The sequence below is a fragment of the Podarcis erhardii genome (assembly GCF_964252035.2).
Source record: "Podarcis erhardii genome assembly, chromosome: 14".
NCBI lineage: Eukaryota > Metazoa > Chordata > Lepidosauria > Squamata > Lacertidae > Podarcis > Podarcis erhardii.
In genome coordinates this window covers 45,594,258-45,606,593 of record NC_138503.1, presented here as the reverse complement: position 1 = coordinate 45,606,593, position 12,336 = coordinate 45,594,258, and the positions used below count along the sequence as shown (strand labels likewise).

Sequence of the window (12,336 nt, the reverse complement as noted above, 5' to 3'; positions counted from 1 at the left end):
TTACTTCTATCTTCAGTACATTGTATTCTTATTTTATTGCTATGGCTAGTGGCTGATGCAAATAAAAGGTTGTTCTGATTCAAAATTGTTTTTTAAAAGCACACACAGAGAGACCCAAGTCCTAAGAAAAAAAAAATCTTTAATTTTCACTTTATGGAAATACATTCCCCACCCCCCATATTCTCATTTCCATGATACAAAAATGTTAAATATCAAACCAAGTTTATGAAATCTACCAAAGCAGATCTTTTGTTTCGTATTTTAAACTAAGGCTGGTTAATGTCGCAGGTTTCCATTTGTACAACCTACAAAGTTAAGGGAAAAAGGGAGCCGGAAAAGGATAACCCCCCTCCCACCTCTATATAACACTCAAATACTTCACGAACGAAAGGTGAGGTTGAGGAAAATAGTGGGTCCCCCCCTAAAAAAAAGACAAGACAAAGGATGTTAATTTAAGGGGCTGGGGGAGGAAAAGGGGTGGGTGGGGGTGCAGATCCTAGCAAGAGAGGAATGAAAGGGAGTCAAGTGGCTGAAAGCATTTTGTTACTGGCCAAGTAGCAACAACAGGTGAAAATCTGGACTAAAGACAACTTGCGTATAAACCGCCCCCCCCCCCCCGATGGAGCAGCGGAGCAAAGTTACAACACACACAGGTTCTTCTTTTTGCAAATTTCACAGGGTACATGCCGTTTAAAGGTGATCAATACCAAACACTCAGTCTTCTAACATTTACGACGAGCAAAAAGTAAGATTTCAGGTTAAGCAACAAAACCGACGTGTTACACGCACACATGTACGAAGGAGGGGGAGTGGCGGCAGCAATGATTGTTCCGTAGGGTTTTTTTTAATTAAAAAAAATAAACTGATTGCTAGAGACATCCTGCTTTTTATTTGTGTATATTATATAAACGCCCCCCCCCCCACTTCATTTTAAAATAAAGGGCAGCCCGGCCGAGGTGCGAGGGGCTGCAGATTCTTCCGAACCGGGAGTCTGCTTTGCGCTGATGTCGTAGCCGGATGCTACCACGTGTCTGGAACGTCAAAAAGCCGGGTGGGAGGGGCCTGGAGGTCTTCTGGAGGAAAGCACATGACGCAGTGGTTATGGAGAGCATCCTAACAGCTGGGATAGCTCAGCTGGCAAGAGCACGAGATTCTTAATCTCATGGTTGTCAAGTTCGAGTCCTGAGTTCGGCAAAAGATTCCTGTATTGCAGGGAGTTGGACTACATCAGCCTTTCTCGACCTGTGGGTCCCCAGATGTTGTTGATCTACAACTCCCATCACCCCTAGCTAGCAAGACCAGAGAAGAAGAGAAGAGTTTGGATTTGATATCCCGCTTTATCACTACCCGAAGGATATCCGAAGCGGCTAACAATCTCCTTTCCCTTCCTCCCCCACAACAAACACTCTGTGAGGTGAGTGAGGCTGAGAGACTTCAGAGAAGTGTGACTGGCCCAAGGTCACCCAGCAGCTGCATGTGGAGGAGCGGGGAATCGAACCCGGTTCACCAGATTACAAGTCCACCGCTCTTAACCACTAGACTGCATTGGCTCAGGGATGATGGGAGTTGTAGTCCAACAACATCTGGGGACCCACAGGCTGAGAACCGCTGGACTAGATGATCCTCGTGGTCCCTTCCAACGACAATTCTATGGTCTCATGTGTCAAAGCGAAAGAGCAGACTCTGCTCATGCCTGTACAGGGATCCCGAGAAAGGACCAAGGCCAGGGAGCTCATGGACTGTCAGAAGACTCTGTCAAATCTTCGCGCTATAAAATACTAAGTGGCACCTCGGTTTTCAAACGTATTCTGTTCTGGAAGACCGCTCGATTTCTGAAATGTTTTGAAAACCAAGGTGCAAAGGGCGGTTTGCAAATTTAATTGAGAAAAACTCAGCGGAAGCCGTTCAAAAATGGAAGCATTTACTTCCGGGTTTACGGCGTCCAGGTTCCGAAATGTTTGTCAACGGAGACGTTTGAAAACCAAGGTGCCACTCTATTTTTTTTAGTGCTTACATTGCAAGCTGCTTTGGGAGCCTTGGCAAGCAATTGGTATATAGACCCAATAAATAAATAAAGCTGAGTCTCAAACAACGTACCGTATTTTTCGCCCTATAGGACGCACCGTCCCATAAGGCGCACCTAGTTTTTTTGGGGGGAAATAAAGGGGAAAAAATTATTCCCCCCCCCAGGCTGGGGCGGGGGAGGCCCGAGCTTCCCGACCCCAGTCCCCAAACAGGCAGCTCTCTGCAAGCTGTGGGAGCCCAGGGCTGGCTCCCGCTGCTTGTGGAGAGGTCCGCGAAGCCTGGACGCGCTGATCTCAGCGGGCGCAGGCTTCGGCATGCAGGCAACTCTCTGCAAGCAGGGGTAGCGCTCCCGCTCCTTATGGAGAGGTCTGCGAAGCCTGGAGAGTGAGAGGGGTCGGTGCGCACTGATGTCTCTCGCTCTCCAGGCTTCAGCGAAAGCCTGCATTCGCCCCATAGGACGCACACACATTTCCCCTTCATTTTTTGAGGGGAAAAAGTGCGTCCTATAGGGCGAAAAATACAGTAATTTGGAAGGGTGTCGGGCCTCATTGAGCCAAAAAGCGGCACAGAAATAAACTTTAACGTGAGGTTATGGACCAAGGTTGGCTTGGGCTGTCATGGCCGCTGACCTTTGGGTGTCAAAAGAAGTCTTCTAGTCAAGGGTGACTTGGGGCACGCAGGGCAGCTATGCAGAGCCTCCATGACTAAAAGCAGCCTTTTCAAACCTGCTGCCCTCCTGGTGTTTTGGGCTACAACTCCCAGCAGCTGGTTGAGTGGGACTGGTAGAGCAGAAGACAGGGAGGCCAACAGCAGGTGGCGCTAGAGCCAACAATAGGCAGAACCACTGAATCCTAGTTTTGTCTCCATCGTCCTCCCTGCAGAGTCCTACAGGAGGCAACCCTGAGACTAAGGAGGAGGAGGGTGGTGGTTGTAAGAAGGCAGGCCTGGGTTTGCCAGTTTGACAGGCCTGGAGGGAAGGAAAACACACCGGTGTCGGAACTGCTTCTCAGCCTGCGACAGCATTCAAGTACTTAGTATGTGGGGATGACTGCTCAAATAACTGAGGAGCTGTAGTTTCAAGCACTAATACAACCACATGGTCATTAGCGTTTTTAAAGCGGTGTACATAAAAATAAACCACACGGAGAATAAAACCGTAAAAACTCATCATAACACAGTAATTCCAAACGCTACCTGGAGTCATCATGTGCCTGAAGCTCAGAGCCCATCTAATCTCGGTCAGGCAAGGGTCACTATGGTGAAAACATGGCTTCTAGTCGATATGAGCTGCATATCTGAGCCATGGGGGATGACCAACAGAGACTGTCCCAATATCTTAGTGACCAGGCAGGGATATAAGGGATCGGCTGGCTCCAAGTTGCTAAGGGCCTTGTCAATAAATACAGGAAACTGAACCTGGCCTGGTAACATCTGGACACTCAAGGCAAGCTTGTAAACTCCTGGGTTATGTGCTGGCAATATCCTGTCCCTATCAATAGTCTAGCTTCAGCATTTTGTAGCAGCTGGAGCTTCCAGATGTGGTGCAACGGTAGCCTCACATGGAGCATAGTGCAATAATTGGGACGCTTACAAGCCCTTCGGTACAAAGAGGCCTGCTATTCAGTCACATGTGGACAGCTTGAATTATTCTCCCATTTACTTGCAGTTTCCTTGTGCATAATGAGAAGCACAAAGGTGTCCTAGGCGACTCCTGGAGATGGGGAGAAAAATCAGGCACTTTCTACCATATGTGGTGGCAATGCAAGAAAATTGAGGTGTTTTGGAATTTAGAATTGCAAAAACTGTTACATCTTTTCCAATAAAAAACCAGAAGCTTACCTTCTGGGAATTATGGATTTGAACTTCCCTAAAAAAATAAAGGACATCTTTTTATACGCTACAGTGGCAGCAAGAGTCCTAACTGCTGCAATATGGAAATCTGATAAACTTCCATCTATGCAGGAATGGATCCAAAGATTGACTGAATATGCGGAACTAGACAGTTTGTCTGAAAAAATAAAGAACAAACCAAAATAGGTGTTTGGATCTAAATGGAAAGTCTTTAAAATATATTTGAAAAAGAATTATAGTAGCTTAAATTCTGTCGCAGCATTTGATTAACTTCAGTAGTAGCTTCAAGAATGATGTGAGATCTATGATAAATTAAGATGCAGTTTAAAAAAAGAGAGAGAAGCAGTGCGGCAGTGCTAAGTTGTGAGCAGAAGTGCTGGAGGGCTGACACAAGATACCAGCATCACTGCTCAAAAAATCATAGAATCAGAGAGCTGGAAGGGACCACGAGGGTCATTTAGTCCAACCCCCTGCAATGCAGGAATCTTTCGCCCAACCTGGGGCTCAAACTCATGACCCTTGTGCTCTATCAACTGAGCTACCCAGCTGCCACAAATCGAACCCTTGCCAAGTAGAATCCTGCCGTACCCTAACCCTGTTTTGTGTTAACTAACACTGGCCTAGTCTGACACTAGAATTAAGTAAAGGTAACTTGTGTCTTTACTTTAACAATAAAGTTGGACCATAAAGAAGGCTGATTGCCGAAGAATTGATGCTTTTGAATTATGGTGCTGGAGGAGACTCTTGAGAGTCCCATGGACTGCAAGAAGATCAAACCTATCAATTCTGAAGGAAATCAGCCCTGAGTGCTCACTGGAAGGACAGATGCTGAAGCTGAGGCTCCAATACTTTGGCCATCTCATGAGAAGAGAAGACTCCCTGGAAAAGACCCCGATGTTGGGGAAGATGGAGGGCAAAAGGAGAAGGGGACGACAGAGGATGAGGCGGTTGGACAGTGTTGTCGAAGCTACAGCATGAATTTGACCAAACTGGGGGAGGCAGTGGAAGACAGGAGTGCCTGGCGTGCTCTGGTCCAGGGGGTCACGAAGAGTCGGACACAACTAAATGATTAAACAACAACAAACTTGTGCCTTTGCTAAATTACTGATGCTGGCTTATTGTAGTGGCCGGACACAAATGCAGAGCTGTCAAATGCTGCAACAGACTAAGAAGCAGCTCTAGCACCAGTGTGTTACCAGCCTTACCAAACCGGCAGAGCCAAACTCACCCCACAAACACCACCCACTAAACCTAAATCCATGCAGAGCTCAATCAAGCTCTCTGTGGCACCAGACTTGCTGATTTATCAACACGCCTACATATTCCACCTACCTGCTGAGGCATGTTCCCTTTTGGCTTTCTTGAACTTCTTGGCTTTTTTCTTCCCCTCTTCCAAGGGCTCCGTAAAGGCGTCTGGGGCATCCTCCTGCATTTCGCTCTCTTCCATGTCGTCACAGCCACTCTCCTCTTGAATGGGGCTCATGCTTCTCTTCCCCACAGTGCTGGTAGCTGAAAAACTGGGGAGGGAAAGAGAGAAAAGAGGACATTCTCAGGTTCTCATGCCGAAGTTTGTTTTTGCTGCCTCCTCCCCCAACACCCAAATCCCTCTTACTTCTGTTTTGTTTCTTTATATATAATTTTTATTAAATTTTCTGTTTTACAATTTAAAATACTCATTTTACATCCTTAAAATATCAATGACTTATTTCCCTTCTTCTCTTTCCGTGGTGCATTTTACATACCATAAATCCTTGCATATTTTACAAAAACTATACCATTCAGTATTCCATTATATCAAAAGTTATTTACACTGTTGAATTTATCTTAATGCTGCCAGCATTTTCAGCTATACACAATTACCATATTTTTCGCTCTATAAGACACACCAGACCACAAGACGCACCTAGTTTTTGGAGGAGGAAAACAAGAAAAAAAATATTCTGAATCTCAGAAACCAGAACAGCAAGAGGGATCGCTGCGCAGTGAAAGCAGCAATCCCTGTTGCTGTTCTGGCTTCTGGGATAGCTGCGCAGCCTGCATTCGCTCCATAAGACGCACACACATTTCCCCTTACTTTTTAGGAGAGGAAAAGTGAGTCTTATAGAGCAAAAAATACGGTATTTCCCATATATTCAATAGATGTTTTCCAGTCTTCTTTAAACGTATGTTTAAATCTGTAGCACGGCTCCTTATATTTTCCAATGATTTCAGTTTGGGTTCCCCCCTGTAAAGTACATCAATTCCCTTTTAGATACCCACTGTCTACCCATATTAATTATCTTAAGTGTAATAGCCTTGACAGGAGATAGCTGTTTTCCTTTCCAGCAGATTTTTATATTTCTCCCTAAATCCCTTTTCCTTACGTGTCATGTAAGGACATATTTCTAAGCCATTCTGGGAGCCCTTTCAGCTGAAGAATGGGATGAAAATGTTTAAAATAAAATCAGTGATTCTTGCACAGTATTACCAATTGAACAAGATGGGATGAATTCAATGCACTGGCTTTGAGGTTTTTTTCTCCCTACAGTCAAGCTTTGTGAAATAAATAACATAGGAGAATGTTCACATGACCTTTGTTCCCAAACAGCCACGCTAGTTGCTGGTTCATTCACAGGCTTAGTTCAAGGTGCTCACATTAAGTGTTTAAAGCCTTATATGGCTCAGGTCTCAGATATCTGAAAGGTTGCATCCTTCCCTACAGACCGTCTCGGGTATCAAGACTGGCAGAGGGGGACCTCCTGGGAGTTCCGACACCCCTGGAATTTTGGGAGGTGGCAGCTCAGGACAGAACATTCCTCTGTGGGAACCCCTAATCTGCAGAAACCCCGCCCCTGCAGAGGTGTGTCGAGCCTCTTCATTGGACATCTTCCACTGAGTGCTGAAGACACACCCCTTTACCCTGACAGCTATACAGTGGTACCTCGGGTTAAGAACTTAATTCGTTTCGGAGGTCTGTTCTTAACCTGAAACTGTTCTTAACCTGAAGCACCACTTTAGCTAATGGGGCCTCCTGCTGCTGCTGCACGATTTCTGTTCTCATCCTGAAGCAAAGTTCTTAACCCGAGGTAATATTTCTGGGTTAGCGGAGTCTGTAACCTGAAGCGTATGTAACCCGAGGTACCACTGTGATGATGATGATGATAACAACAATAGCAACAATAACAACAACAACAACAATTTATTTCTACCCCGCCCATCTGGCTGGGTTTCCCCAGCCACTCTGGGCGGCTTTCAACAGAACATTAAAAACAGAATAAAACTTCAAACATTAAAAACTTCCCTAAACAGGGCTGCCTTCAGTTGTCTTCTAAAAGTCAGATAGTTGTTTATTTCCTTGACATCTGATAGGAGGGCACCACCACCGAGAAGGCCCTCTGCCTGGTTCCCTGTAACCTCACTTCTCGCAGCGAGGGAACTGCCAGAAGGCCCTCAGCGCTAGACATCAGCTTAGGCATTTTGCTTTGGGGAACCCGCCTCTCTTGTTCCACATGAAACGGTTTGACCCATTTTATAACTGCAACAGCTGTATCTGTTTTTATAACATTGTTGTAATCTGCCCTGGGACCTTATCATAGAGGATCATCTAAGTGCAACTGCAGGAGAGCCCATGACAGATGGCCACCAAACCTCTGCTCAAAATTCTCCAAGGAAGGAGTAAAGCTTGCTACCTCCAAAGGGAATCAAACAGCTCTTACTGCCAGAAAGCTCTCCCTGCTGCTTAGTCGGAATCTCCTTTCTTGTAACTTGAAAGCCACGGGTTCGAGTCCTACCCTCCATGCCGAAGGGCGGGTGTGAAGTCTTACAAATGGGAATACCTGGGCATCTTCGAAATGCATGGAAAAGTGATTCTCTCTCACCTGTCTTTTAAAGGCGCAGGCAGTGAAAAAAGTGCCTCTCACCTGTTTGGGTTGTAGTACCGGTTTTGAAGCACGTACGGAGCGGCCTGTGTTTTCAGCCGCTTTCCCTCTATCTCCTTCCAACCATCTTCCGTCCATTTCCTCTTGCCCTGCCTCTTCTCCTCGTGCTTCTTCTCCACGTATTCTGCGTAGGTCTGGATTCTGTAGCTTTCGGCGTACTTGCTGGTGTTCACGGCTGCAGGATGCAATGGAACAGATAGTTAGCACTGAAGCAAACTGGAGCCAGGAGAAACCTCTATTCGCCAGCCACATTCTATTTACAGCCGTACCTTGGAAGTCGAACGGAATCCGTTCTGGAAGTCCGTTCGACTTCCAAAATGTTCGAAAACCAAATCGTGGCTTCTGATTGGCTACAGGAAGCTCCAGCAGCCAATCAGAAGCCATGGAACCCTCGTCGGACATTCGGGGCCCCAAAAAAGTTTGCAAACCGGAACAATCACTTCCGGGTTTGCGGCGTTCGGGAGCCAAAACATCCAAGTTCCAGGGCGTTCAACAACCAAGGTACGACTGTATTTAGATTGTTTCTATACCATTTTACAGGCGTTGGGGGGGTGGGGCAAAGGAGGAAATCTCTTAAGAGGTTTACAGCACCTCTGGAAACATTAGGAAGGCAACACTGCAGAATATCTGACTACAGAGGCCCCTTCTCCCAAATATAAGCACTGAAAGAAGGAAGTCGAGGTCGGAACAGGACGTTGTAAAGGCGCATCAAATAATAAATAAATACAACATTCAAAGAAGCAAAATGAGCAGCAAAACAAAGCAGCCTTTTAAAAGCCGGAAGCACTACGAAGTAAAAAATCAGGTATAAAAATGCCACACTAGAGCAGGGATGGGAAACCTCAGGATCTGATCCAAATGCATCCCTCCAGGGTGCTGGGAAGTATAGTTAGTGAGGGTGTCTTCTAACAAACCCCCAGCATTCCATAACCAACCCTGGATCGTTCATTGCTGTTTCTAGCACTGAGGTCCGCCAGGCTGAAAGGTCTTATTTAAGCGAATTTACTTTTCCTTAACTACAAAAAAGCAATGCAAATCGTGCTATACAGTCTACTGCAGAGCTTACCAAACTCTGTGTTGCGACATATTAGTGTTTCGGCTAAAGTGTGTAGTTGTGTGAACGCTCCCTGCGCACTTCCCGGGTCTGGAAGGGGGTTAGTTTAACCTTGCTAGCAAAACTGAATTACTATTATCGCGAAATGATGTGTGTCTAAAAAGTGCGTCACCAACATGAAAAGTTGGGAAAGCTCTGGTTTATTCAGTTCTGCTCAGATGGAACAACCCCCAGCCCTGTAGCCTAAAGACGATGAGTCTTTTTCTCAATCTGCAGGGAGCGTTTGTGAGAAACACCCTCTGAACCCACACCCTTTAAAAATATTTCTTTGTAGGCAACCTTTTCCTTGATTTTCCTCCAGGTCTTGTGCAACCCAACCTGGAAACAGAGTTGCCCTCATTGATTCCTGCATTTTGAATCTTTGGCTAATGACGACACATTTTCAGTTTGCACAGAGTTTTCCACCCCTTTCCACAATAAATCTATGATTTCTTAACAGCTGTGCTAATGTCTTAAGACTTATACCACATCCCACGCCGTATGATTAAAGCACATTTATTCCACTTTGAAGATTCATGGCTTCTTCTTCTTCCCCAGCCCAGAATCCTGGGAACTACCATCTATTACTATATTTATATTTATATTGTTGTTTTTGTTGTTATAACGCTCTTCATCTGAGGACCACAGGGTGGCTTACGATAGAAAAGCAGAAATATGTAACATAGTAACAAAACAAAAAACAATACCTCCATTTAAAATTTCCATAAATCTTTGGCACGGGGGAACTGTGACTCTTTAAAGTAGAATCCAAGTGCTTTAGAATTATTGAATTGTAGAGCTGTGAGGGACCCCAGGGAACATCCAGTCCACCCAATGCCGTGCAGGAATCTTTCGTCCAATACAGGACTCGAACCCACAGCCCTGAGATTAAGAGTCTCGTGCTCTAACCCAGTGTTTCCCAACCTTGGGCCTCCAGCTGTTTTTGGACTACAACTCCCATCATCCCTAGCTAGCAAGACCAGTGGTCAGGGATGATGGGAATTGTAGTTCAAAAACAGCTGGAGGCCCAAGGTTGGGAAACACTGCTCTAACCGACTGAGCTATCCCTCACATGTGATGTGGACGTTGGGGCTGGCCCACACATTTTGGCACCTGAGGCGAGCCACAAAATGGCGCCCCCTAGAAGGGAAGAAGGTGTGTGTGGGGGGGAGTGAAGATCAACACAGGGAACAAGGTGGGGGTGGGATCAGATCAACCTTACCCAATGGTTTGTAGGGGAAACGCGGAAGACCGCTGTAATTTTGAGGAGTTAGATGACATGTCTCTTTCCCTTTACACCCCTGGTTTAAAGTTTGCCGATTCACGCTGGCATAACTTGTTTTCCACACACCTGTGTCAGGTGTTTCCTGGGTCTCCTCTGTTCTAAGTCAGTGTTTCCCAATCTTGGGCCTCCAGCTGTTTTTGAACTACAATTCCCATCATCCCTGACCACTGGTCTTGCTAGCTAGGGATGATGGGAGTTGTAGTCCAAAAACAGCTGGAGGCCCAAGGTTGGGAAACACGGTTCTAAGTGCTGATTGGCTAAGTGGGGAGGATACCCTGTTGCAGTGAATTGGGTTGGAGACTCTCAGCTGCTCCGCATTCCTGTTGAGTTGCACCTTGTGTCCCGGGCTGATCATGAGTGATACCTGCTAACTAGGTGCCGTCAATCAAAGTTGGCTAGAAAAGCTGTAGGTTGAAGGGGCTCACAGAGCTTCTTCACAGGTCGAGGTACCAGATGTTGTGAGACTATCGGCCGGGGTCTCTTGCTACTCTACCTGGAGCTCTGGGCAGCTGAAGGGGAGATTGTGTGTGACTTCTGTCTGGTATGCTATAATTCATGGGTGGGCAAACTAAGGCCTGGGGGCCGGATGTGGCCCAATCGCCTTCTAAATCCGGCCCACGGACTGTCCGGGAAACAGTGTGTTTTTACATGAGTAGAATGTGTCCTTTTCTTTAAAATGCATCTCTGGGTTATTTGTGGGACATAGGAATTTGTTCATTCCCCCGCAACCCAATATAGTCCGGCTCCCCACAAGGTCTGAGGGTCAGTGGACCAGCCCCCTGCTGAAAAAGTTTGCTGAACCCTGCTATAATTTGCGTTTTGTATGCCTGTTGCTATCTGTTAACCTTACGCAAATAGAGCATTACTTCTTCTTCATCCACTGGTGTGCTAATTGGCTCCAGATCTGGAGAACCCTGCCCTTGGCAGAACACGGTTGAAGTGGGAATCTAAGGCCTGCTCTGAATCATGCTGGGTGGGCGCAGAGCCCATGAGACCGAAGAGGGCAGCTCCCTCCATTTCTTCCCTAGGGGTGGGAGGAGACCAGCAGCACCTCCTGTTCATGAAAAGGTGGCTGTCGAAGAGGCATGGAGGCGGCGGATCTAGGCTCCAAGGAGTGCGCTGCAGCCACTGCCACAACCGTGGCAGAAACAGCGGGTGATGCGCTCCTTGGATCTGCTGCCCTGTGTATCCTGCCGCCCGAAGTGGTCACCTTGCCTTGCCTCATGGGTGGGCCGGCCCTGGCAGATGCGACCCTAACATTCTGAGGACTGGCTGTGCCAACTGGGGCTGCATTCCCCACTCCTGATTTGACCTGTGTGTGTGCGTCCAAATTTTTAAAATTCTAGTAACCTTTTTGGCTAGCAACTTCCTCCCTCCCTAGGTTAGCAGGAGGTCTGAGGGAACAAGTTGGGACGCATTTTCCAAAGCTTCTGGCAAAATAGACAGGAAAAACACAACTCATCAATGTTTTGCTTCTGTTTTGTGTGTGTGGGGGGGCTTTTCCTTACAGACTGGTGGCGGTTCCTTCTTTTGCCTTGCTGGTTTTTCGCAACATCCCAAAGAAGGAGAAAACCTTTCTGTGGGTGTTCCCTCTCTCACGCACGCACACACGCGCTCCCGGAGGTTTCGCCCTCGCAATCCTGCAGCTTCCCTTCAAGTCCCAGCAACTTTGCAAACCCGCTGCCTTTCATCTCCCTGCCAAGCTCGGGCGCAAAGCCAGCCACCTCTCATTGGTGAGTCAGCAAAACCCCTTGGCTGCCAGCTGATGCGCCTTGGCTGTTTCCAGTTTGACTGCTTAGAGGAAAGTGATGCACAGCTGTCCCGTCCCCCCTGCCCCCCCCAAAGTGTTGTAGGTGGATGAGCTGTTGCTGGAGAGTCACTTCCATGAGCCAAGATGTTCAGCTCCATGCAGCTAACGCTTAAGAGCTGTATCCAACACTAGGCCTACTCAAGAGCAGGCCCACTGAAATGAATGGGCCTGACCGTCCTCCTATCCATAAATTTCAACAGCGTGGGAGACAACCTGCAGTCTCAGTCGTTCAAAAGGAGCAACCACCAAACTACCAAACTGAATTTTAACAGGGACAAATGTAAGGTTTTACACTCGGGCAAGAAAAACCACCTGCACATGTGGAAATGATCTAGGGGTCTTGGTGGACCACAAG

At 46.9% G+C, this 12,336-nt stretch overlaps 1 protein-coding gene and 1 long non-coding RNA gene across 2 annotated transcripts in view; one reads left to right on the top strand and one right to left on the bottom strand.

Moving 5' to 3' along the window:
- Positions 1-119: 119 nt before the first annotated feature.
- The window catches only part of PARN (poly(A)-specific ribonuclease), a 46,191-nt gene continuing 33,974 nt past the window's right edge, over positions 120-12,336 (bottom strand). The window contains exons 22-24 of the mRNA XM_081839754.1: positions 7,776-7,968; positions 5,209-5,393; positions 120-1,073 (exon numbers count right to left, since the gene is read on the bottom strand). Of these exons, the coding sequence (XP_081695880.1) occupies positions 1,021-1,073; positions 5,209-5,393; positions 7,776-7,968 (431 nt within the window). The 3' untranslated portion in view covers positions 120-1,020. The remainder of the gene's footprint in view (positions 1,074-5,208; positions 5,394-7,775; positions 7,969-12,336) is intronic.
- On the top strand, positions 9,937-10,904 carry LOC309329411. The gene is made up of 2 exons (XR_014151141.1): positions 9,937-10,266; positions 10,419-10,904. It is a non-coding gene; the product is annotated as an uncharacterized lncRNA (long non-coding RNA).